Source organism: Pseudochaenichthys georgianus, unplaced genomic scaffold (genome assembly GCF_902827115.2).
Source record: "Pseudochaenichthys georgianus unplaced genomic scaffold, fPseGeo1.2 scaffold_441_arrow_ctg1, whole genome shotgun sequence".
NCBI lineage: Eukaryota > Metazoa > Chordata > Actinopteri > Perciformes > Channichthyidae > Pseudochaenichthys > Pseudochaenichthys georgianus.
In genome coordinates this window covers 108,154-133,611 of record NW_027263006.1, presented here as the reverse complement: position 1 = coordinate 133,611, position 25,458 = coordinate 108,154, and the positions used below count along the sequence as shown (strand labels likewise).

The window sequence follows — 25,458 nt, the reverse complement described above, 5'->3', positions numbered from 1 at the left end:
ATATTTTAGTATTTACTTGCTCAACTTCTCCGTTTAGGTTCTGGCTCGACCAAACCTCCTCGGGCAGAGACAGAAAAAGAGCATAGCAGTTACTTTTCACACGTTTCCTCTCTGTTATTGTGTCCAAAACATGTTGTTGTTGTTGTTGTTGTTGTTGTTGTTGTACCGCATTTGGCAGCCATTCATTTTGCGAAAGTCAGAACATTAGTGTGGAAAGAGAGTCAACGTAGCATCTCTTCCTCTCTGCTCTAATGATGTTTGGTGCAGGGTGAAAGCACTGCGGCTCTAGTTTTCTACGAGGCAGCCTCGTCACTCATTCTGCAGTGGGGCGTGAGTCTTCAGCTTTACACACAAACACACACATGTACACACTCAGGTGGCTTAACATGGCTTTGATCTAGCTGATTTGCACACTGGAAGTTTGTGCGGTGAGACACAAAACATGCGTACTGTAAAGAAATGTAATCCGATGAGATTAAAATGCAACGTAGTGAAGTTGCTTTGATCCACTTGAGTCTCCCAGAGGACGTTCACGAGTTATCTTGCTCTTGTAGTATATTAAATTATAATTATGAAGTATATTTTGCATGTATTTGAAGTATTTATTTATAGTATATTAACTTTCTGTGAGAGGTATGAAATAGACTGGCTTGGAAGCTTTTTGAGGAAGACGTTTAAATCGTCATTTGCGGGAAAAAACGGTAAAAATCCTCAGAAGCAGAATACCTTTATTCGCCCTACGGAGGAAACATGTGCTTTTGTTGCAGCAAGAAAAGAGAGAAGGACAGCTTAATATTACCCAAGAAGCACGCATACAAATATCATCATGACACGAAAGGTACACCACAACAAAAAGCCCCTGACATTTCGTTGGTCTTGGTTTACTACAATACACACTGCTTGATTGCAAATATTAACAGACAACCCAGTATTCCCACAGAACACATCAAAGTAAATAACATTAAAATAGGAAGCCAAAAGTACCGAACTTTTACAACATGGGAGGCGTTTAATTACTCTGACACATCATTTAGATTACCGTACTTTTCGGACTATAAACCGCGACTTTTCCCCCCATTTTTTTTGTACAGCTAACGGCCACTAGGGGACCTCCTAAATCTATGGATTTCACAGGTAAAATTAACCACCTTTAACTCTATGGGCTCTAGGACCGGTCCGCGCCCGCCACCTTTAAGCGGCGGGCTCCAGGAGAAGCCCCTCACTACAGTGCGCAGTACCTCAAGCCCTTCCTTCTCAACCTTTGAGGCACGTGACGAGCTTCACAGTTCTGTTCTGTTAATCATAGCGTCAGAGTATTAACTATTTTAACATATTAATATATATTAATATATATATATATATATATATAATGATACCAATGATGATGGCGAGTGATCTGTCGCCATGGCAACGGCATTTAAAAATGTAAAACTCAAATTAAACACATTAACAGCCTTCAAAGCATATTTTAATGTCTATTTGCATGTTAATTGCATCAATTATTTCAGTTATGACTTCAAGAAAGGGCCTTCATTTGTTTTTTAACTTTTTAATTTAATTTTACGTGCCTCAAAGGTTGAGAAGGAGGGGCTTGAGGTACTGCACACTGCAGTGAGGGGTACTACGGCTCCAGCAGGAAAAGCTGGAGGCCGGAAAAGAGTGAGACAGGTAGCGCGCCAAAGTAAAAGTGGAACCGAGAGACAGAACGAGAGCAAGACAGACGGACAATTTAGCTGCTGCGGCTGATATGCAGGTGCGCTTTATAGTCCGACAAGTACGGTAGATACCTTGATTGTCACTACACAGAGTACAGCAAAATTCTATGACTTTAAATTGGACCTATGATACATTGAACAGTACGCTTACAAAACATTACCATACAATACGGTCAAGGCAGTAAACAAATGGAAACAAGTCAATACATAAGTTATATGTATTTATCAGTGCAGTTGATAATTAATAAACTAGAAACAACTTGGGGATTTCTGGAGATATCTACAGCTGAGGAGCGGCGTTGGTTCGGTGTTTGGACTGACGAGGAAGAGGAGAATAAGATTCAAGAGTTTCTAAATCCTCCCCACACTCTACACTCTGCCTCACTATTCTATAGAAAAATATCAAATATTCAAATTAGACGATGTGAAGCGCTGAGAAAGATATGGCAAAAAGATCTTGGTAGTGAGATTAGGGAGGATCTCTGGCAGGATATCGTCTTGAGGGATGCGAGAAGCAAGTTCATCCATTATAAAGTGATGCATAGATATTAGGTATCCGGTATTACCGAAATACCGGTTACTGGTGGCTACGGTATATCGTACCGAGATCAGATCCGGTTTCGATACTTTAAAGAATTTTTTTTTTTCATTTAATTTGAACAGTGAGCCGTAATATCTTTAAACTCGGGCCCAAACCGTCAAATTACGATGTCAATTTCGACGTGAAACTCCACAAACGAGTCACTGTGGAGTGCGGGCTGCACCATATTGTTGACATCCGCCAGCCAATCAGATCGCGCGCCTTGCACCGGCTTCGGTGTATGTATTTTTCATTGTTTGTTCGATACTAGAAAGGTAAAAGTCCCATAAATGAACCGTGATGGGATTTGTTTTCTCTCACCAGTGAAGAATGTTGATTTTAAAGATGAGATTTGTTGAGATCTCATGACCTTTATTCTTTTATGTATTTGTTCTCTAGTCGAATCTCAGGTTTAACATTAATTATAACGGTGCCATAACGGTCTGTTTGCATCGACAAGATGTGCTATTCCCGCGGCACACCTGATGTGTTATAAAAGATATTCCATACTCGGTTTTCTTCATATTTTTAATGTATCTTTCATTGTTTGTTCAGTACTGAAAGGTCCAAGAAGTCCCTCAACTGAATTTAATATTCATTTGACATGTTAACTATATCGTAAAGCACTTCATGGGAGTAATTGTGGGATGATACATTTTCAAAGTAAATCGATTATCGGTATCGTTCAGTGGTATCGGTATCGTAAAAAAGTCACCGATATGCATCCCTAATAGATATTACGTTACACCCCTGAAATAGTTTGGGTCTGCTGCCTGTATGTGTTGGTTCTGCATGTATGTATACAATGTAATACAAGTCTTAATGACAGCACGGTATGAGGTAGAATATAAAGGGCAGTTGGATGTAGTTGGTTGAGCTTGAGTTCAGTTCCATTAGTGCTGCGATTGTCCGACACGTTTATTATTCCACGACGATCATCCAGTTGCCTTCACTTAGGTGGAGATTGAGGGCAGGGGAGGGTGGGTTATGTAACCTCTCGTGGTTTGTGAAAATGGGTGAATTGCCCCTTGAGTTGTTTGCCAGACAGTTGGCATGGAGATGCCCGTCGAGTGGGCGCAGATGGTCTGTTCGGAGGTCTAATAGTGCACCAGATCCTCAGAAAACAAAGGCACAGCGTATCAGGCAGCAGAGACAATGTCTTTTATCACTGATGTTGGCGGTCGTGGCTTCCTTCCTTGTTTTTCTTTCAAGCCACTCGACATTCCATTTAGCTGACACTTTTATCCAAAGCGACTTACAATAAGTGCGTTCGACCAAGAAGATACAAACTTGAAGAAAACAGAATCATATAATCATCAGGTTTCATAGAGCCAAAACATTTCAAGTGCTACTCAGCTGGCTTTAGAGCCAGTCCTTTGTTAGTATATAAGTGCTTTGTTAGTAGTTCTATCCTCGAGGTGGAGTCGAAAGAGATGAGTTTCAGTCTGGAAGGTGTGTGAGCTTTCTGCTGTCCTGATGTCAATGGGAGCTCATTCCACCATTTTGGAGCCAGGATATCAAACCCACGTGTTTCTGCTGATGGGAACTTGGGTCCCCCTCGCAGCGAGGGTGCAGCGAGTCGTTTGGCTGATGCAGAGCGTAGTGCACGTGCTGGGGTGCACAGTTTAACCATGTCCTGGATGTAGGCCAGATCCATTCGCAGCATGGTACGCAAGCACCAGTGTCTTGAAGTGGATTCTAGCAGTTACCGGAAGCCAGTGGAGGGAGCGGAGGAGCGGCGTGGTGTGGGAACATGTAGGAAGGTTGAAGACCAGACGAGCTGCTGCATTCTGGATGAGCTGCAGAGGTCGGATGGCACATGCAGGTAGACCAGCCAGGAGGGAGCTGCAGTAGTCTAGGCGTGAGGTGACGAGAGCCTGGACCAGAACCTGCGTGGCTTTCTGGGTCAGCTGGGGACGCATCCTCCTGATGCTGTAGAGCGTGTATCTGCAGCAGCGGCTTGCAGTGAAGGACAGGTTTCCTTCACACGCCTTCAACAGACGTTTGTAACGCATTGTCTTTCCTTTATATTACTTACAGTTGAAAAGTCGCTCGGCCTCCGATGGTTTGGATGATGTTATGCGATGTGTTTGCTCAAAATAAAACAACAAACTTCGACACATGCAACAAAACAAAGAGGCAAAACTCAACAAGCAACTTAGGTATTCTTTCTTGCTTTCCTTCTTGATAAGTTTTATATAACTTCACAATTTAAAGAGTAATTGGACGTTAAAAACGGCCTCACGGCGTCTTTCCGACAGGTTGCTGCGGATCTCTTCCACTTTAGAGGAGGCGCCGTGGGAATTGTAGTCTTGTATACATATTATATATATATATATATTTCAGGAATACAAGTTGGCAAAGAAAAGACTGTTTCTTTTATTAGTCAAATAGTCAAAGTGCTATTTTAAAAAGACGTACATTTCCAAGTAAAGTAGTCGAACTGTTATTTGCTGTGCTGCCGTGAGTTCCTGATGATCCTCCGTCATGATTATTATAACTTGTTCGATGTTGAATAATAACTGACGTCAAGCAGGCTTGTTTGTCGAGCTGGAGAAACGTCGTGACTGAATGTCATTAGAAATACTGTCTCCTCGAGTTCTTCGAAGCCTTGGTTTCTCTATCAATGAATACAAGATGTCTTTCGGGCAGAATGACTCTCTTATCACAGCGGTGCGGGCAAGGCCACGCGACTCCCAGCTGGACCTCTAACGTTACAGGAAAGAAGAAGAAGAAGAAGAAGACGAAGGCAGAATTACCGTTGGCACATTTGAATACGTAGAAACACACACCTGAAAGTCAGCAGCGGTCCTTTCTTCTCGTGGCTGAATGCTGATGGCCTTTGAATAACCCACGGAAACTATTAAATATTTACAGCTCTGCCAGGATGTCAGCGGGGAATCTGATGCTGAGCCTTTCCACGGTTCCAAACCGGCTCGATAGCACATCGTACAAATGGTAGAAAGGAAGTAGACTGCAGTGCACATATTTATTAGTGCTGCACGTTTCTTCCAATCATTATCAGTAATCTACATGTTTAAAATACTAGTATTCACTTGTGTTTGGGGGTGAGATAAAACGAATACATGTGTGGTGTTGTAATAAAAAAATGCAAGACAAACTGGTACGAGAAATGTGAGGTTTTTTAACTTTATGATAACAGGATTTCTGAATTATTGGCATGAAGTCAGAACATTTTACATTTTGTAGGTAGGTAGGTAGGTAGGTGGGTAGGTGGGTAGGTAGGTAGGTGGGTAGGTAGGTGGGTGGGTAGGTAGGTAGGTAGGTAGGTAGGTAGGTGGGTAGGTAGGTAGGTAGGTGGGTAGGTAGGTAGGTAGGTAGGTAGGTAGGTGGGTAGGTGGGTAGGTAGGTGGGTAGGTAGGTAGGTAGGTGGGTAGGTAGGTGGGTAGGTAGGTAGGTAGGTGGATAGGTAGGTGGGTAGGTGGGTAGGTAGGTAGGTAGGTGGGTAGGTAGGTAGGTAGGTGGATAGGTAGGTGGGTGGGTAGATAGGTAGGTAGGTAGTAAAAAAACAAGGCAATGTACATAAGAGAAATTTAAGACACTAGAAATAAACAGTCCAAAATATTTCTGAAATAAAATAGCATTAGAAAGAGAAAACAACGTGTATTATACAAACAACAGAACAATGTAACCTTATAAAAGAAGGAACCAACATATTTAGGATCAAAAATATTTACACACAACAGGTAGGTAGGTGGGTAGGTAGGTAGGTAGGTAGGTAGGTAGGTAGGTAGGTAGGTGGGTAGGTAGGTGGGTAGGTAGGTAGGTAGGTGGGTAGGTAGGTAGGTAGGTGGATAGGTAGGTGGGTAGGTGGGTAGGTAGGTAGGTAGGTGGGTAGGTAGGTAGGTAGGTGGATAGGTAGGTGGGTAGGTAGGTAGGTAGGTGGGTAGGTAGGTGGGTAGGTAGGTAGGTAGGTAGGTAGGTAGGTGGATAGGTAGGTGGGTAGGTGGGTAGGTAGGTGGGTAGGTAGGTAGGTAGGTGGGTAGGTAGGTAGGTAGGTAGGTAGGTAGGTAGGTAGGTAGGTAGGTAGGTAGGTAGGTAGGTAGGTAGGTGGGTAGGTAGGTAGGTAGGTAGGTGGATAGGTAGGTGGGTAGATAGGTAGGTAGGTAGGTAGGTAGTAAAAAAACAAGGCAATGTACATAAGAGAAATTTAAGACACTAGAAATAAACAGTCCAAAATATTTCTGAAATAAAATAGCATTAGAAAGAGAAAACAACGTGTATTATACAAACAACAGAACAATGTAACCTTATAAAAGAAGGAACCAACATATTTAGGATCAAAAATATTTACACACAACAGTAATTACAGATTAAAAGCAGTTCTGAAGAGGTGAGTTTTGATTTGTGATTGATATCAAAACTCTTCACTTGGGCACCTAGTAATTGAGGTTCCATATGACCGATCTTTGTTTCACATGTGCTCTCCACACACACACACACACACACACACACACACACACACACACACACACACACACACACACACACACACACACACACACACACACACTGTCCCAGACACACTCTTAAGAGAGGGAACCTCCTCTCATCGGCCAGATTTAACTTCAGAGATCCGTTCAGATTAGTGACGGCTTGTTGCTTTGAAGGACAGCGTGTTGACGTGATGAGATAACATTACGCTACTCTGACATTTAGACTGGCAACCCCCCTGAATGCGTACAGACACGTTTGATACGCATGGCTACCAATAACTGTAGCATTCATTATAGTTTTATTTTCTTTAAAAGGCTTAGAGACATGAATTCCTCATTCCTGCGGCATTTAAATGTCAAGCTAGTTAGTTATTTACCGATCAACCAGTTGGCTTGTGAGGTCTCTTGAGTGTACGAAAATGTAGCAATTAGTCTTTTTATAACAGATAATATGTCATCTTTAAAGAATTTAACCCAGTTTTGTATAAAAGAAGTCTCAAATACTCGAACAGAAGACCTTTTTAAATTACAGATTTCTTTAACGATTTTTTCTTTAACAGATTTCTTTAATCTTCGCTGCACTCTTTGTCCTCGAGAAACCCTCCTTGGCAACACTGTGCTCGACGACACAAACACACATCCATTTTAATAAGAGCCCCGAGACATAATCAGTTGAGATACTCGATCAGCGGGGGGGGGGCTCCCTGCTGAATGGCCTCTTAATAATAATAAAGCTTTATTTATACAGCAGTTTTCCTACAACACAAGCAGCTCAAAGTGCTTTACAAAATGGCGACACATCACAAGTTAAAAACACACCGAGAAGTTCCCCTCAGGTTATTTGTTAAAGCCGCAAAATATAACATTTGATCAGGTTGAGACACACGGAGGTAAAAGCTATGATAACACAAATACATAAATAATGGTTTCTCTCTGACAGATAAGACAACTGCAACAGTATGAAATATAAAACAAAGTGAACATATAGGTACAACAGAAATACAAAAATAATAGTAATACAAATGCCATAATTCTAATAAATGTTAAACGATTAAGAAATAAAAAAGACCAATGTAAAAATACGCATTACTTAATTGTCTTACAGGTCCCCTATTATACTGTTTCTCATCAATATATCACAGCTCTCAGATATATCCAGAGCCTGTCTCTGATTGGCTGAAACACCAAACAGATCATCAGACACATGTTGATGTAGAAGAGACATGAAGAAGAGGGGACACATGTTGATGTAGAAGAGACATGAAGAAGAGGGGACACATGTTGATGTAGAAGAGACATGAAGAAGAGGGGACACATGTTGATGTAGAAGAGACATGAAGAAGAGGGGACACATGTTGATGTAGAAGAGACATGAAGAAGAGGGGACACATGTTGATGTAGAAGAGACATGAAGAAGAGGGGACACATGTTGATGTAGAAGAGACATGAAGAAGAGGGGACACATGTTGATGTAGAAGAGACATGAAGAAGAGGGGATACATGTTGATGTAGAAGAGACATGAAGAAGAGGGGACACATGTTGATGTAGAAGAGACATGAAGAAGAGGGGACACATGTTGATGTAGAAGAGACGTGAAGAAGAGGGGACACATGTTGATGAAGAAGAGACATGGAGAAGAGGGGACACATGTTGATGTAGAAGAGACATGAAGAAGAGGGGACACATGTTGATGTAGAAGAGACATGAAGAAGAGGGGACACATGTTGATGTAGAAGAGACATGAAGAAGAGAGGACACATGTTGATGTAGAAGAGACATGAAGAAGAGGGGACACATGTTGATGTAGAAGAGACATGAAGAAGAGGGGACACATGTTGATGTAGAAGAGACATGAAGAAGAGGGGACACATGTTGATGTAGAAGAGACATGAAGAAGAGGGGACACATGTTGATATAGAAGAGACATGGAGAAGAGGGGACACATGTTGATGTAGAAGAGACATGAAGAAGAGGGGACACATGTTGATGTAGAAGAGACATGAAGAAGAGGGGACACATGTTGATGTAGAAGAGACATGAAGAAGAGGGGACACATGTTGATGTAGAAGAGACATGAAGAAGAGGGGACACATGTTGATGTAGAAGAGACATGAAGAAGAGGGGACACATGGTGATGAAGAAGAGACATGAGGAAGAGGGGACACATGGTGATGAAGAAGAGACATGAAGAAGAGGGGACACATGTTGATGTAGAAGAGACATGAAGAAGAGGGGACACATGTTGATGAAGAAGAGACATGAAGAAGAGGGGACACATGTTGATGAAGAAGAGACATGAAGAAGAGGATTTTGCGTAATAGGAGACTTTAACGTTGTTTGTTGTTACAGGTTTCGAGAGAGGGAAGGAAGACCTCCTGGCTCTGCCCTTGAAAGAGGATGCTCACTCCATATCTAAGAGCAAGGTGAGGAAACCCCTCCATGACGAGTGGGCAGGAAGCAGTTGGTGCTTTTGTGTGGATGTGTTGTAGTCTGGAAAGAAAATAAGAATTACTGCGCTCCTTCTTCGCCTCAGACAGGAGAAAGCCACGTTCAGACGACTCATAAACACATCAAACATTTATAGACTCAGCACTGGTTTAGAGAGAGGAGGAGGAGGGGAGATCGAAAACAATGTTCAGCAAAGTGTGTCTGAGTCTCCCCGAGGCTCAGACACACTGCGCGACGGGATAACCAAGCCAGAGATTCAAAAGCTCTTCATCAGTCAATCCATCAAAATGTTATTTATAGCATTATATCACAAATAACACATTTGACGGTGGGCTTGCGGGGGGTGCTGGTGACTTATCCGACCGTTCCACATCGTCCGACCGGCCCACTTCGGTACCGCCAGCTCACCTCGGTACCGCAAGTAATTACCGCTAGTTGATTATCAACGGAGGCTGCTAGTGACTTATCCGAGCGGCCCACCTCGGTGCCGCAAGTAAATAAGTAAATACCGCTAGTAAATTGTCGAGGACCGGGGAAGGGGGGTGCTAGTAACTTATCTGACCGGCCCACATCGTCCGACCGGCCCACTTCAGTACCGGCCCATCGGGATTCGTCCCGATGGCCAGTCCGCCCCTGCCCTTTGTCCTGAGACCCTAAGACCATAGGGGAGAAACTCACAAATGAACCCCTAAAATAAAACAGCAATGAAAACATAAAAAATTAAAAGACGAGAAAACAAAAGCAGAAGGCACGAGCTAAATACAAATGGACAAAGTTAACAATTTAACGATTTTGTTTGGTCATCAATAATTACACAGCAAAAGATCAATGAATCTGTGTATGAATGTGTGTATGCAGTCTTTGAGGGATGTGTGTGTCTGTGTGTGTCACAGTTGATTAACAATCGGCTATAATGTTAATCATAGTTCTTGTGTGTATTCAGTCTGAAACAAAGCTGTACAATGGCTCCGACAAAGACGTGTCTGCATCCGGAGGAAAGCTCACCAAGAAGGAGTCCCTCAAGGTAAGTGAGCTGATCAGCTGATAGTCGCTCTTCCTTAAAGGGGACCTATCGTGCAAAATGCACTTTGTGATGTGTTGTATACATAAATACAGTATGTGTCCCCGGTGTGTCGGGGAACTCACGCAGCGTCAGGAAATAAAACCCCCTCTCTTTTCCTCCGTACCCAAATCTCTAAAAACGGGGAACAACGGAGCTGATCCAGATTTGCGTCCGATATGACGTAATATCTGAAATGTGGACCCACGGGCCAATCAGAAATGTTGCTAACAGAAACAATGCCCGACTGTTTTGGACGTAATATGGTCGGTGTTAGCATTAGCATCGCTAACACTCAGAGCTAACCTGCACTGGAGAGCATGTGTGTGAAGAAGCAGGAAGTAGAAAGGAACTCACCTTGTGGTGTAACCGGCAAGAGAGAAAGCCTTTGAGCTCCAGACTGTTTCAGATCCTTGATAATCCATGGTATGGCGTTTCATCACGGCAGCATTTAGTTTAGACGGGAGCTGCCGGGTAGCAATTACTGAAGACTAAGGTGTTAAATGTATTCATGTGTGTGTGCTCTGTGTAGGTGCAGAAGAAAAACTACAGGGAGGAAAAGAAGAGGGCGACCAAGGAGCTGCTCAGCACCATCACTGACCCCTCCGTCATAGTGATGGCCGACTGGCTAAAGGTGGGAACATCTCACTCTCTAGAACTTAAAAAGAGAGCATGGAGCACTTTTTCATAGTGGCCAAAGGGTGGTACTACACCTCCGTTCTAATTTCTGACCATTTGGGTCCAAAATGACTTTTTCCCATTGACCTATATTATTGGTAAAGAGACGTCTGCATTAGGCTGGAGAGGATTACTTTAAATTGTATTCTGATAGTAATTAAATGTTTAAAATCTATGTATCACAATGTATATATGTGTAACTTATGGATAACCTCCATATCAAATGCAATGACATGTACTTGTAGTGTATTATGTAAGACAACAGAACAATTTATAAGAGAAAAACATTATAAAGATATTTAGGATCAAAAATGTGTCCTTTTATATAATTATAGGATAGGTCTGGAATGCTGACACATGCATTAATAACAAGCAAACACTGTATTTTTTGTACTGTATTAAAATAAAGAAGAATAAAAGTAGCTTAAATGAAAACCAGAAAGAAAATTCAGGCAGTACGTCTCCTTATAATATATTCATCTTTATTTTTAAATGTCGCATTGTAATCCTGTTATATCCGTGGATAGGAGTAACCTGCCTCTTAAACTGTGTCCTGTTCTCGTTATACATCCATTTTTCCGCCCCTCACTTAATATTTCCTAATTTGTTTGTTGGTTCTACATAAAATAGCATTTCCAGTTTGCCTGATGTGAGTCCTCTCCATGCAGCCTATCCCAGAAGGCAAGGTTTCTCACACTTTCTCTGTTTCTGATGCAGATCCGCGGCACTCTGAAGAGCTGGACCAAGCTGTGGTGCGTTCTGAAACCAGGCGTCCTGCTCATCTACAAAACCCACAAGAACGGGCAGTGGGTCGGCACGGTGCTGCTGAACGCCTGCGAGCTCATCGAGAGGCCGTCCAAGAAAGATGGATTCTGCTTCAAGCTCTTCCACCCGCTGGAGCAGTCCATCTGGGCCGTCAAGGTGAGAGGCAGAGAGGGTCCACACATCCTTTCCTCGAGTAGAAGTACAGATACTCGTGGTTAAAAATACTCTGGTGAAAGTAGAAGTACTGACTAAACTTCTTTACTCAAGTAAAAGTAAAGAGGCTTTGAAGTGTGCTTCAGTAAAAAGTACCCATAGCTAGCAGCTGCTTTAAAGAGTACCCGACCTCCCTTTATATTAATAGAACAATAATGTCATTGTTAGCTAATGAATGTTTCCATGCTGAACAACGGCAACATGACAACGTTTCCATTGGTCCCTCTTCTTTAGAGAAGACCAGGAAGTGATGGATACACGGATCGTGTTCCAACCAATAGGCACGCAGTGACTCTGAATCAGGGGTCGGGAACCTTTTTGATACGAAGCGCCATTACAAAAAAAAATTGGTATCGGCGTGAGATGAGATCGCTGTCCCTTTTAAGAGAGAGAGAGAGGGGTGTGTGTGTGTGTGTGTGTGTGTGTGTGTGTGTGTGTGTGTGTGAGCTCGCCTCTCTCCAGTCATTGAACCTGAGGCTTGTTGCTGCTGCCCTGGGAGACGACAGAGGGTCATCCCCCCCGTTTCCTCGACTACGGTCTGGGAGCCGACGGGAAAGTTCAACACACAGATGGCTAGTCCGCCCCTTTGTAGCATATTATTTCAATGAGAGATGAGCACATCGCCCCTGGGCTTTCAACTAAAGACACAGCCACGCAAACACTGCGGCATGTGCACGGCTCCTTGTGGGTACTGCAGTTAGTGAAGTGCTTTCCTCCGTGGTGAGACGATCCGCACCCCGGAGGGAAGCGGCAGAAAATGAGAGAAGTAGAAAGTACAGGTATTTGAGTTCAACATGTGAGAAGTAGAAAGTACAGGTATTTGAGTTCAACATGTAAGAAGTAGAAAGTACAGGTATTTGAGTTCAACATGTGAGAAGTAGAAAGTACAGGTATTTGAGTTCAACATGTAAGAAGTAGAAAGTACAGGTATCTGTGTTCAAAGTGTAAGAAGTAGAAAGTACAGGTATTTGAGTTCAACATGTGAGAAGTAGAAAGTACAGGTATTTGAGTTCAACATGTGAGAAGTAGAAAGTACAGGTATTTGAGTTCAACATGAGAGAAGTAGAAAGTACAGGTATTTGAGTTCAACATGAGAGAAGTAGAAAGTACAGGTATTTGAGTTCAACATGTGAGAAGTAGAAAGTACAGGTATTTGAGTTCAACATGTAAGAAGTAGAAAGTACAGGTATTTGAGTTCAACATGTGAGAAGTAGAAAGTACAGGTATTTGTGTTCAACATGTAAGAAGTAGAAAGTACAGGTATTTGACTTCAACATGTAAGAAGTAGAAAGTACAGGTATTTGAGTTCAACATGTAAGAAGTAGAAAGTACAGGTATTTGAGTTCAACATGTGAGAAGTCAAAGTAAAAAGTGGTCAGAAAAATAAGTAGTGGAGTAAAGTACTGATACCAGAAACATGTACTTAAGTACGGTAATGAAGTATTTGTACTCCACCACTTCCCACCTCTGACTATAACATAGCTTAAGATTCAGAATAAGGAGTTTAATGATTTTAAACTGTTAATAATAATAATACATTAGATTTTTATAGCGCTTTTTCGAGTGCTCAAGGACACTTTACAAAAACAGTAATCCTAATCCAAGTGCGAGTAAAGTGTGTTTTGATCCGAGTTTGAAAGCTGGAGTGAATTATAAGTGAGTTGAGAGATTTTTTGAAGGATTACGAGATAATAGATTAAAAAAGACGACTTTGCTAAAGGGGGATTTGTTCTCTCGAGATGCACAAAACAAAATGAACAACAATAGTGGCTGTGTAGTTAAGAGCTCTTTCTCTCAGCTTTGTTCACTTCACTCGTACATCCATCAGACACTTTCCATTTGTTCCTTTGCTCTTAAGCTCCCCTCCATCTGCCATTTGGTATTCATCACTGACCTCTCCGACCATCTGGCCTCTCATAGATATTTTGCAGAGGTTTCTCTCTGTTTGCACACGTTACACAAGGAACACACACACTGTGTGCTGCGTACCTGGACTCACATTCAGGTTCAGGTCCGGACTCAAGTCCAGAGGTTCAGGTTCAGGTCCGGACTTATAAGTCCGGACCTGAACCCATGGCTTGTGTCAAGTTGTGTGAGTAACTAAAGTGAACTTATTGTGAGCTAATTATCAATTGAAAATTAACTCATAATCAACTCAAATTCAAACTCCTCAGGTTTATTGTGCTCCCATCTAACTTGTGTCTACATTTCTCTACAAAGTACAAATGTCTACAAATGACTTCTGACAGCAACTACAGTGAACTACTACAAAGTTCAAACATTTATTTCATTTACCAAACTAAAGTAACCAAACAGTCCCTGAGCTGACTGAGCCTAAATCCCTAAAACGTTGCTGAAAGGTAGAGTGTAGAGTAGACTATACGCATTACACTGTTACACACCTACTATACAGTATAGGCTACACTGTAGTCACTGTACAGTCAGAGTGTACTGTACTGTCTGTACACCATGTCTTTTCTACAACTCTACATGTGTACATTATACAGTACATACTACATACATAGTGATGTACATACATACTGTTAGAAATTAAAATTAATGTTGATATGGCGTAATTTTGAATTAAATACACTATTTAATTTAAATCAGTTTTATTCTGAAAAAACCGGAAGTTCACACTATTTACTTAATACTTTTATTCTGAAAATTCTTCACTTCCGGTTAGCATTAGCATGTGGCGAAATGCTACGTTTTCAAACGGCGGATCGAAGGTGAAATGACATGTGATGTTGTACACTGAGCACACTGGGATTAGCACTCATTTATTGACGCTGAATAACGTTTATCAGGGAATGTTTAAATAACCACAGACACCAGAATATACGTAAGTGCTAGTTTTTTTGCGAGTCCAAGTACCGGTTCCTGACGTTCCGGTTTTAACCGGACTTGAACCGAAACTTTTTACAAGTCCAGTACCGGTTCGGCGTACCGGTACGCAGCACTACACACACACACACACACACACCAGGGTTTCCGGTTTTTAGCTGGTAACATTTATTAAAAAACGGTCAATTCAAAACCCGCCGGTCAAAATGTCCGGTAATAATTAGGAATGCTCCGATCCATCGACCGCCGATCATTACCGGCCGATATTCACTCTTAATAAAGTAATCTAATCTAATAGTCTGATCGGTGCTCTCTATGACGGCCGATCAGGAGGCTGGATCTGATCGATATGGACAGAAACGCGAGTGAAGTGTAACCGGACACAGATCAGCTGCTCTGAGACAAGGCTCTGCATGATCACCTGAAGCCCCGCCCACTATTTAGCGAGCTGCATGAGCTCCAGACTGTTTCAAAGAGGATCCTTGATAATCCATGATATGGAGTTTCATCACGGCAGCATTTAGTTTAGACGGTAGCTGCCGGGTCCCGCATGAGCTCAGACCCTCCTCTTTAAAGCTTTATCCCCAAATCAGCACTTTAGAAACAGGAAGTGAAATAGAGGTGATCGGTATTTTGAGCAAAACACTTCATAGACATGTTTTTAATATATTTGTATATATCTGAGAGCTGTGCTGTTGCCTACAAATAGCATGATAGGTGACCTTTAAATTAACTGCCAACATAAAATATAAAACCCTCCTGGGAACCAGAGAAAAAAAGTGTCTTCCAATTTTCTTTTTTTTGGTGATTTCCTACCTGTCAGGGAATAATTCTGTATACATGTTCATCGTTCGCCCTCTGACGCAGCTGAGCAGCCTTGAGCAGCCGTTATCTGGCCTAGTTGTTGATGTTGCCAGTTTGTGACCGGGCACCTCTCGGTCAGAGATAGATGTTGTTGTTATGGGACACCTGGAGCATCCTTCTCGGGGCGTAGATGACCCCGAGCCATAAGCGACAACAACTGTGGTCCAGTGTCCTCAGCTGTTCAGTCTCTCTATTGAAGAAGGTTGATTATTCTCTCTGAACTAGTTCAAACCTGGAGCTACAGGAGGGCTCTTCAGGATTGATTGTGGCATCTCTGTGGTCAACTCGTGGCCCGTGACATGTCGTGTGAATTCTCCTGTCGAAGCTCCGAATAAACCGTCAGTGTTTGCTGTCAAAGCTCCAGCTCTCCTCGTGTCTCTCTGAGTCCGGACTCCACTGGCTTCAGAAGTTTCCCCCACACTACCTATTTGTTTTGGAATGTTACAGTACGTCCACTGTAAAAGACGGACAATTAAAAGATAATATATGTAACGTTATGCTTGTCGACTGATATTAATACAAGAATATATTCACCTTCCATACATAATGGATCTGAACATTGCAGTAACTGGATATTTGTCCTAAGTATATTGGACTGTATTATTGTGATATGTAGGATGACCTTATCTATAACCCACCTTTTATTTGACTGTTATCTGCGTGTGTGAAATAAACCAACAAGTAAATAAACATGTATTTCCTCCTCTATGTTTTGTCCTCAGGGTCCTAAAGGAGAAGCAGTCGGCTCCATCACTCAACCGTTACCCGGCAGCCACCTCATCTTCCGCGCTGCCTCCGAATCCGATGGTAAGAGAATATATGATCTTAACATAGACCCAACATGCAATGCTACTCCCTGATTAGGCACAACAACAACAACAACAACAACAACAAAGAGTTTAATCAACAAAACCCTAAATTATCCAAACGTAAAGGGCAAAAGTTCAAAAGAGAAGACGCTAACTTAAGTTTCTACGTCTGAAAACAAAAGGAAAAAGGATTTAACGGTAGAATATTTAACATTTCTAGCTTTCACACAGTTTTAAATCTGGTAAGAATCATTTAAAGAATAATTTGGGATATAATTTGATCGCTTTTATTTAAATCAATCTCACTGCATTTGATATACGTGGAACCTTTTTGACGTAGTGAGTAAATGGTGAAGTATGGGATGGTTACGATGCGTCTCTGTCCATGGTGCTGAAACGCCCATCAACTCTCTTCCTGTCTGAGTCTCTCTCCGTGGTGCTGAAATGTCAAACTGTCAAGAATCACTTGTTATTTTTAGCCCATAATAGAACTTCCCTTCTTTTCATCATAAATCAAATCAAAAATGGTGTATTATATACTGCATATATATTTATATATAATGAACCAACAGCAAAGCCTACAAATATATGTCATACATCCCTTTGAGTGTGTTTTAAACTGAATGTGTGTCCAGGTCGTTGCTGGATGGACGCCTTAGAGCTGGCGCTGAAGTGCTCCAGCCTGCTGAAGAGGACCATGATCCGCGAGGGGAAAGAGGACATGAGCACAGTCGCTACCGGGGGAGAACACTCCATCAACTTCTACAGCCTCCTCCGAGCACACAACATCCACGGCTTCCAGTGAGTCGCAAACAAAAACACCGGTTGGAAAAATACTGAATGGACTCTTCCAATAGGAGAGCACACATAGGTATCCCAACTGCAGCATGTACAGGACGTGTGATTAGGCCTAAAAGAAAATATTGTTTGTTTCCGGTTTCCGACCGACCCTGCCGACTTATGTTTTGGTGCGAAAGATGTGGAATGGGCAAAGGACGAAACCATTACGTTTTGGAACGATCCAGATCACAGGGCGGATCCACGACTTTAGTTTCATGTTCGCGGCAGTTGCATTGGCGGAGGTCTGCGCTGTTGGAGTACCGGTCGATTTTTTTGTGTACATAATTTTTAAGTATTCAGAAAAAGTCAGCACTTTGAGAGAAAGTCAGAATTTTGTGATAAAAAAAAAAGGAAATTAGAAAATGTTCAGAATTGTTTAGAAAAAGTCAGAATTTTGCGAGAAAGTCAGAATTTTGTGATTTAAAAAAAAAAGGCAATTTTAAAATCTTCAGAATTTTAAGAAAAAGTCAGAATTGTGTGATTTTCAGAAAAAAGCTGATTTTCAGAAAAAGTCGGAATTTTGAGAAAAAAGTCAGAATTTTGAGATTAAAAAAAAAAAAAGCCAATTTTAAGACTTTCAGAAAAAGTCAGAATTGTTTAGAAAAAGTTAAACATTTTAGAACAAGTCAGAATTGTGAGATTTTCTGAAAAAAGCCAACATTTTGAGTAAAAAGTCAGTATTTTGAACATGACGGCAGGATGAATGATTCCCTACTAGACCCGGTATTCCTCCATCTTGTGACTGTGTGACTCCCTCTCTTGGATATCAGCATGTGAAGAACACTGCTCAGGAACTACTTTATGCTCTGTGTGTGACGACTCCTTCCATTCTTGGAACGATAATAAAGGTTTTTATGTAAATGGTTCAGGACAAAAAGAGAGGGGGTCTTTGTTCCTGAAACTTTCAGAGTCTCGTGTCTATATATAAAATACATTTAAAAAAAAAGTGGGTTTTGCGTAATAGGTGACCTTTAAGCTACCAGCCGTCTTTACTAAATGATTTGTTGTCAACATCTCCTCCAGGTTCAACGACAGCGACCATCTGAAGGACCCGGACCTGTATTCGGATAAATCTGACCGTGAGGGGGAGCAGGACCACGAGGAGTCGGACCCCGAAGGTCTGGAGAAGAGCGAGGAGAGCGACAGCGACACGTCGGAGCGCCAAGACGACTCGTACGTCGACCTGGACCCCAACGAACATCTGAGGGAAACACCGTATCTGGAACAATCCCACGAGGAGCTCGGAGAGGTACGAAGAGTTTCATTCGAGTCTTCTCTAAGATTCTTTAGATATAAACCGACCGGAGAGTCAGCGGCGGGAATCAGTCGATCGGTTTCAGATCAGTCGCCAGTTTAACAACTTCATCATTAGAGTTAGTGACTTCTCAGGCTCTATTTCTAAAGAGCAGCATCAGGGCTCGTTCAGACTATCGGGAGAAAGCATTTCAAATATACTACGAGAAATGATTTATTCTATGCCGAGCTTTTATTAGGAGACATCGATCAAGTGAGTTTGCAGCATTGCACCAAATTATCCCAGAATATCTCTCCACCATCCGTATCTTTAATCTCCAGCTGAAAGCTATTGCGTCCGTGCATAATGAGGAGGAATTAGCATGTTCCTCTGCTGGGGCTCAACTCCGAGTCCCTCCCTGATGACCGAACTCCTCACCTTATCCCTAAGGGAGACGCCAGCCACCCGGCGGAGGAAACCCATCTTGGCCGCTTGTATCCGCGATCTGGTTCTTTGGGTCGTGACCCATCCTTCATGACCATAGGTGAGGGTAGGAACGGCCCGGTAGACAGAGAGCTCTGCCTTCTGGCTCAGCTCCCTGTTCGTCACGACGGTAAAGCGACTGCAGTACCGCTCCCGCTGCTCCGGTTCTCCGGCCCATCTCACGCTCCACTGTTCCCTCACTCGAGAACAAGACCCCGAGATACTTGAACTCCTTCCAACAATGCAACACAATAATACAGATAAGCAGACAATATTAAAACAATATTAAAGTATATTATATTAAAAGTAATACAAAAAGAAAAATAGTTTTAAAATAAGTGAGAAAAAGAAAGTGGAATAGAGCAATACGAGTCTATAAGTTATTGGAATGATATAATAGATACATAATGACTACGTAGCAGCCAGATGGATGTTATGAAATAGTTTCTAAGTTCAGGTGTTTAGCAGTCTGATGGCCTGCGGGATGAAGCTGTCTCTGAGTCTGGTGGTTTAGTCCGGATGCTGCGGTACCGCCTGCCAGACGGCAGCAGACTGAACAGTGTGTGGCTGGGGGGATGGGGGTCTTTGATCATCCGGAGGGCTTTCTTCCTGAGCCGCTGGGAGTAGAGGTCCTCCATGGATGCAGCTCCGTCCTGTTACGTGCTTTCTTACGGTTGAGGGCAGAGCAGCTGCCGTACAGGCTGTGATGCAGCCAGTCAGGATGCTCTCCATGGTGCACCTGTAGAAGGTCAGGATCCTCTCTAGCACCTGTAGAAGGTCAGGATGCTCTCCATGGTGCACCTGTAGAAGGTCAGGATCCTCTCTAGCACCTGTAGAAGGTCAGGATCCTCTCTAGCACCTGTAGAAGGTCAGGATCCTCTCTAGGGAGCACCTGTAGAAGGTCAGGATCCTCTCTAGCACCTGTAGAAGGTCAGGATCCTCTCTAGCACCTGTAGAAGGTCAGGATCCTCTCTAGGGAGCACCTGTAGAAGGTCAGGATCCTCTCTAGCACCTGTAGAAGGTCAGGATCCTCTCTAGGGAGCACCTGTAGAAGGTCAGGATGCTCTCTAGCACCTGTAGAAGGTCAGGATCCTCTCTAGGGAGCACCTGGAGAAGGTCAGGATCCTCTCTAGCACCTGTAGAAGGTCAGGATCCTCTCTAGGGAGCACCTGTAGAAGGTCAGGATGCTCTCTAGCACCTGTAGAAGGTCAGGATCCTCTCTAGGGAGCACCTGGAGAAGGTCAGGATCCTCTCTAGCACCTGTAGAAGGTCAGGATCCTCTCTAGCACCTGTAGAAGGTCAGGATCCTCTCTAGCACCAGAAGAAGGTCAGGATCCTCTCTAGGGAGCACCTGTAGAAGGTCAGGATGCTCTCTAGCACCTGTAGAAGGTCAGGATCCTCTCTAGGGAGCACCTGGAGAAGTTGCAGAGTTTCCTGGAGTCCGGATCCGAACAGGCTTCTGAGCATTGTGTGTGTTTTGTTAGGAGCTGATCAAACCCTGTGTGTCCCTCTCTTCAGGCGGGCGAGGCGGCGCAGACGGAGACGGTGTCGGAGGAGAATAAATCTCTGATCTGGACTCTCCTGAAGCAGGTGCGACCCGGCATGGATCTCTCCAAAGTGGTTCTGCCCACTTTCATCCTGGAGCCACGGTCCTTTCTGGACAAACTCTCCGACTACTACTACCACGCAGACTTCCTGTCAGAGTAAGCCCTCACCCCTCACTGCACGTTTCACATGTCCCTGTGATTAAGCATGATTACGTTCTTAGTCACTCCAGACGTGAGCGTCCCGAGTTGTTTGCTTTGTTGTTCTAATCAGAAGCCATGTCTTCGTTTAGTTTCTCGTTCACCAGTAACTCCTCCGTGTTTCTAATGTGCAGCTGCTACTCCCAAAAGAAATGAAACCACATTCTGGGTCACGATGATGTTATAATAGCAAATTGTACACGTTCACATTCGGGCCGCACGATGTGGGGAAATCATCTAATTGAGATTTTTCTGACAGATATTGCGATATTTGTTTCTAAGCGACCCAACGGATATTTATTGTAAAACGCGGCCATATCTCCGGCTAGGAAGGTCGCATCAACGTGCTCCCGTCTCTAGCGCCCCGCAGCCCGAGCTACGAGTGAAAGAACTAAACTTACATGAAGCTTCCGTTGCTTTAAAGTCGAGCTTCAGTTTCAGACTCGCCCTGTGATAGAAACACGTGATGGAGCGTTGCTAACTGACTCAGACGGTTTCACCAAAGCATCTGAAGCTCCATTGGAAGCCATTTGGAAAAGCATTTCAAAAATACTTGGCAGGTGATTGGGTTAATCTGGCCGTTTCTCAATGTCAAGTACACATGCTGCTGAGCCACTATTTCAAGCATACTACGTCATCGAGTGGCGCCGAAGGACTGTTTAAATGCCCAGCATTCTGCGCCACTCGATGACGTAGTATGCTTGAAATAGTGGCTCTGCAGCATGTGTACTCGACATTGAGAAACGGCCTTTGTCTATCGTCTACTATCATGGGCCACTTCTGATTGGTTAACAATGGCTGGTACATGTGGAGCACAGCACTTCTGATTGGTTAACAATGGCTGGTACATGTGGAGCACAGCACTTCTGATTGGTTAACAATGGCTGGTACATGTGGAGCACAGCACTTCTGATTGGTTAACAATGGCTGGTACATGTGGAGCACAGCACTTCTGATTGGTGTGGAGGACTGACACACAGGAAGAACAACAACAAAACAAAAACTTAAAAAAAAAATCGCAGGCTTTTGATTTGATAATTGCATAATTTCAAATCGCGATTTCGATCTCAAATCTATTAATCGTTCAGCCCTAGTTATTACCCTATCCGATGATAACCCAATGCAGAGGCAATCCTGTAATATAATACATAATGTTATATATATTTATATAGTCTTAAAGTTACAACCGGCCCTTTGAGTGCGGCCATGATGCTGATGTGCCCGCGAGGAAATTGAGTTCGACCCCTGCATTGAGGTGTTCAGGTGAATCGATCGACAGCCCGAACTGATTCAGAACTATAAACCATCCCTTCGAGGACTTGATTGTTTTTTGACAAGGAATTCAAAATTGGGGAAAAGTGCAGATTTTGCAACTCTTGCCCTTTTTTTCCTGAATACTTTCTATAAATAAATACACAGCACATGCACACATCTTCTGATTGTTTGTTATGCTTTTTGATTTAGCTTATTGTTACTTATAATTGTAACGCAATACATTGTCACTAAAAGTCTCTACATCACAATAAAATATAAAAAATAATTGATTAATTTGAATACAAATTCAAGTTAGTATTAAAGGCATAACAAGACAGAAATGTATAATTCTTTCTATAGAAATGTTTCTTCTGCCCGTAAAGTGTCCAAACCGGGCTTTTCTGGATAAGCACATTTTTAAAGCATAGTCATCGTCCATGCCGGTTTCAGTTGGATGATTCGTCAGTTGCTCCGATCAGATCGCTCTCCTCCATTTTGTAGATTATGTACAACTTTTGAATCCACATAAACACATCGGCAACATCCGGCTTACTTTGAGCCTGTGTTTTAAACAGTTTAATCCCTTTGTGAATTGGTTCCACTTCCGCGCCGTCCTTTCATTTCTTCATACAGCGGGAATCCAGATGAATGAATCCTGAGTCCAATAACTATCAAAGTCGCTCCAATAGTGCTCCTTGATTACGCTTTCATCCTCCTTTAACGACATACTTCACACTCATCCAGTTTGTGACGGTAGCTGTAGCATTTTGAGACTTTTAAACTTTAATTACCGCTGTTGTGTGTGGTGGGGGGGGGGGGTCATTTGGGGGGCTCTTGGGAAAAAGGTTGGGAACCCCTGCACCAGGAGACGTTATGAAACAATAATCACGATGTCTTCCTTACTGTGAAGAACTTACTTCAGCGACTAGTGTATTTTGTGAAAGCAGATAAAAGTCAAACTGTTCATGTAATCAAGTTTGTGTTCGTTTGTTTTATTCTCAGAGCTGCGATCGAAGAGAACGCTTACAACCGGATGAAGAAGGTGGTGAAGTGGTATATCTCTGGATTTTACAAAAAGCCAAAGGTCAGGAGTCATCGATATAACACTTTAGATTAAGGTACCCTTATTCACCATCAGCTAGTTGTTGGTTAACGTGTTAGAGTCCAACTGCTAGCTTATTGGTTACGAACAAGACTTTAAAATAGGGAACTTATTCTGAGTGAGAAATACAACATGTTGAGTTATTTTGACACTTTAACACTTTTTAGTTTCACGTCTTGTTGCATGCGAGTAGGGAGGGGTACCGAGCCCCGCTATTAAACGGGCTCCGGGGCTGAATTATTAAAGACCGTGGTACCGCTAAGCTCCGACGTTATCTGCCTTTTTATCGGTACTGGAGACATGTAAAATATATGTCATGTGTATTATTGCTACACAAACATTATATTGCAGTTTTAGTTTCGCCAACTCCGTTTCTAAAACGCAAAAAGACTGCAAAATGCGTCTATGATTACTTTTAGTGTTTTCGATCTTTCCAATCCAGACGAGAGATCTCTCCCCGTCTGTGTACGAGGGGGCGGGGCAACACACACACACGCAGCTGCTACATGCAGCAACACACACACACACACACTGCTACATGCAGCAACACACACACACGGAGGAGATGGCGGAGAGAACGCGCTCCAAGGTGGTTAAACTTTACCCGTCTCGATGCTCGTTGCCTAAAGTGCAATAAGAGTTCAGCATGTGAGGGCGGCAACACGAGCAGTTTGTCTAAACATGTATCCAAAGTGCTCCACGTCCAGACGGAGGAATGCACCGGGTTCCACTGTCTGTCTAGCAGCTCTGCAGCCCCGTCCACGAGGAACGGTTCCCCGTCAGGTGTTCTGTATGCTAGCAGCAACACACGAGCTAACTACATGATACAAACATGGGTTAATGATGAGAGGTAACTGAGTTATTAAGTCTGTTAAAGTTTCAGCTATTCTGTTCACAGTTCTGTCATCACATTATTTAATACCATTTGTTAAAACATGTTGTTTCTTTTGATGTGAAATATTATGTATTTAATTTAAATAAAAAGCAATGTTAGTTTTGTTCACAATTTGTTTAGTTAGTTTACCTTCTTTTAGTTCTCCAAAAGAACCGATAAGAGTACCGTTAAAAGACCGGGTCAATAAGCAGTATCGAAGTAGTAGTACCGTTAAAACCTTAACGAAACCCATCCCTACCACATGTGTTAGGTGTTATTATGAGAGGATGCCTTATTAGGCCCATATTGAGCATATTAAGACCCTCTCATGCACAACAACGTCCTTTCAACAATAAGCACTAATTAAAGGGTTATTAAGGACTCTCAACTAAAGGCTTATTGCTGTAGAATAAGGCATTAATATGTGTTTTATAATGACTAATAAAGAGCCAATATGCTGCTAATATTCATGTTAATTAACAGCTGGTTGATGGCGAATAAAGTGTTAGCATTATTTGATATATGTTAAACTAATATTTCTCTTTGGTTTCAATTCACAGGGTTTGAAGAAGCCTTATAACCCCATCATCGGAGAGACGTATCGCTGCATGTGGCTCCATCAGCAGACCAACAGCAAGACTTTCTACATCGCAGAACAGGTAACAGCCGCTCTGGAGACAGCAATAGCAATCTGATTACCATAGTAACCTCGCGAGGCTGTCCAACAACAACAACAACAACAACAACATCTGGGACCCAAAGCATGAGAACTGCTACCATCTCATCTGAGATCTGACTGAAGCATCCTTTGTGCTCCGGGCAGTCCTCTCGGTGAACACAGAGCTACAGATCAGATCACGCTGAAGGCGCTTCGACCACGTCTCCTCGCAGCGATCGTGATGAAATGTTAAATGTTTGTTTCTCATCTATTGTGTCTCGATATGTGTCTGTCGGCGTTACGTTGGAGCTGCTGTGATGCACATTTCAGACTTGATCGGATCGATGCACCTGTATCAGATACCTTCCATTAGGGCTGTACCCGAATATTCGTTCGTTGGAGTACTATTCGGGTTTCAATTTCGTTATTCGCATATTCTTTCTTTTTAGATTTTTTTTTTTTTTTGGGAATTTAATGAAATCTCCAATATCAACGTAAGAGCTTCGAGGGGTGCCAACACTTAACCATAAACGTTATCGTTTACTTTCTCCGTCTTTATATGTAGATATGACTTTTTCTCCGTTAATCTCCGTCACGTTGTTTCCATAGCAACAACAACTTCCTGTCAACAGCGCCAACTCTCCTTCAAAATAAAAGCATGTCCATACAAAATAGGAAGCCAAGCCAAATTACACTTCAGACATATACAACGAAAGTAACAAACACGACGCGATATCCTTTTCAATTTCAAAGAACACAAATTGACATCAACAAATAACTATAAAACAACAATACTGTAGAATAACAAAAAGAATGCCGTGAATAAACCGA

General features: G+C 42.6%; 1 protein-coding gene across 9 annotated transcripts in view; it reads left to right on the top strand.

Moving 5' to 3' along the window:
* Positions 1-25,458, top strand: part of osbpl8 (oxysterol binding protein-like 8) — a 104,723-nt gene that overhangs the window by 58,770 nt on the left and 20,495 nt on the right. For all 9 annotated transcript variants that reach the window (XM_034078518.1, XM_034078516.1, XM_034078520.2 and 6 more), the window contains 10 exons: positions 9,103-9,176; positions 10,145-10,225; positions 10,794-10,895; positions 11,657-11,860; positions 16,351-16,435; positions 17,073-17,238; positions 18,301-18,526; positions 20,513-20,697; positions 22,996-23,077; positions 24,530-24,628. In XM_034078518.1, coding sequence (XP_033934409.1) covers positions 9,103-9,176; positions 10,145-10,225; positions 10,794-10,895; positions 11,657-11,860; positions 16,351-16,435; positions 17,073-17,238; positions 18,301-18,526; positions 20,513-20,697; positions 22,996-23,077; positions 24,530-24,628 — 1,304 coding nt within the window. The remainder of the gene's footprint in view (positions 1-9,102; positions 9,177-10,144; positions 10,226-10,793; positions 10,896-11,656; positions 11,861-16,350; positions 16,436-17,072; positions 17,239-18,300; positions 18,527-20,512; positions 20,698-22,995; positions 23,078-24,529; positions 24,629-25,458) is intronic.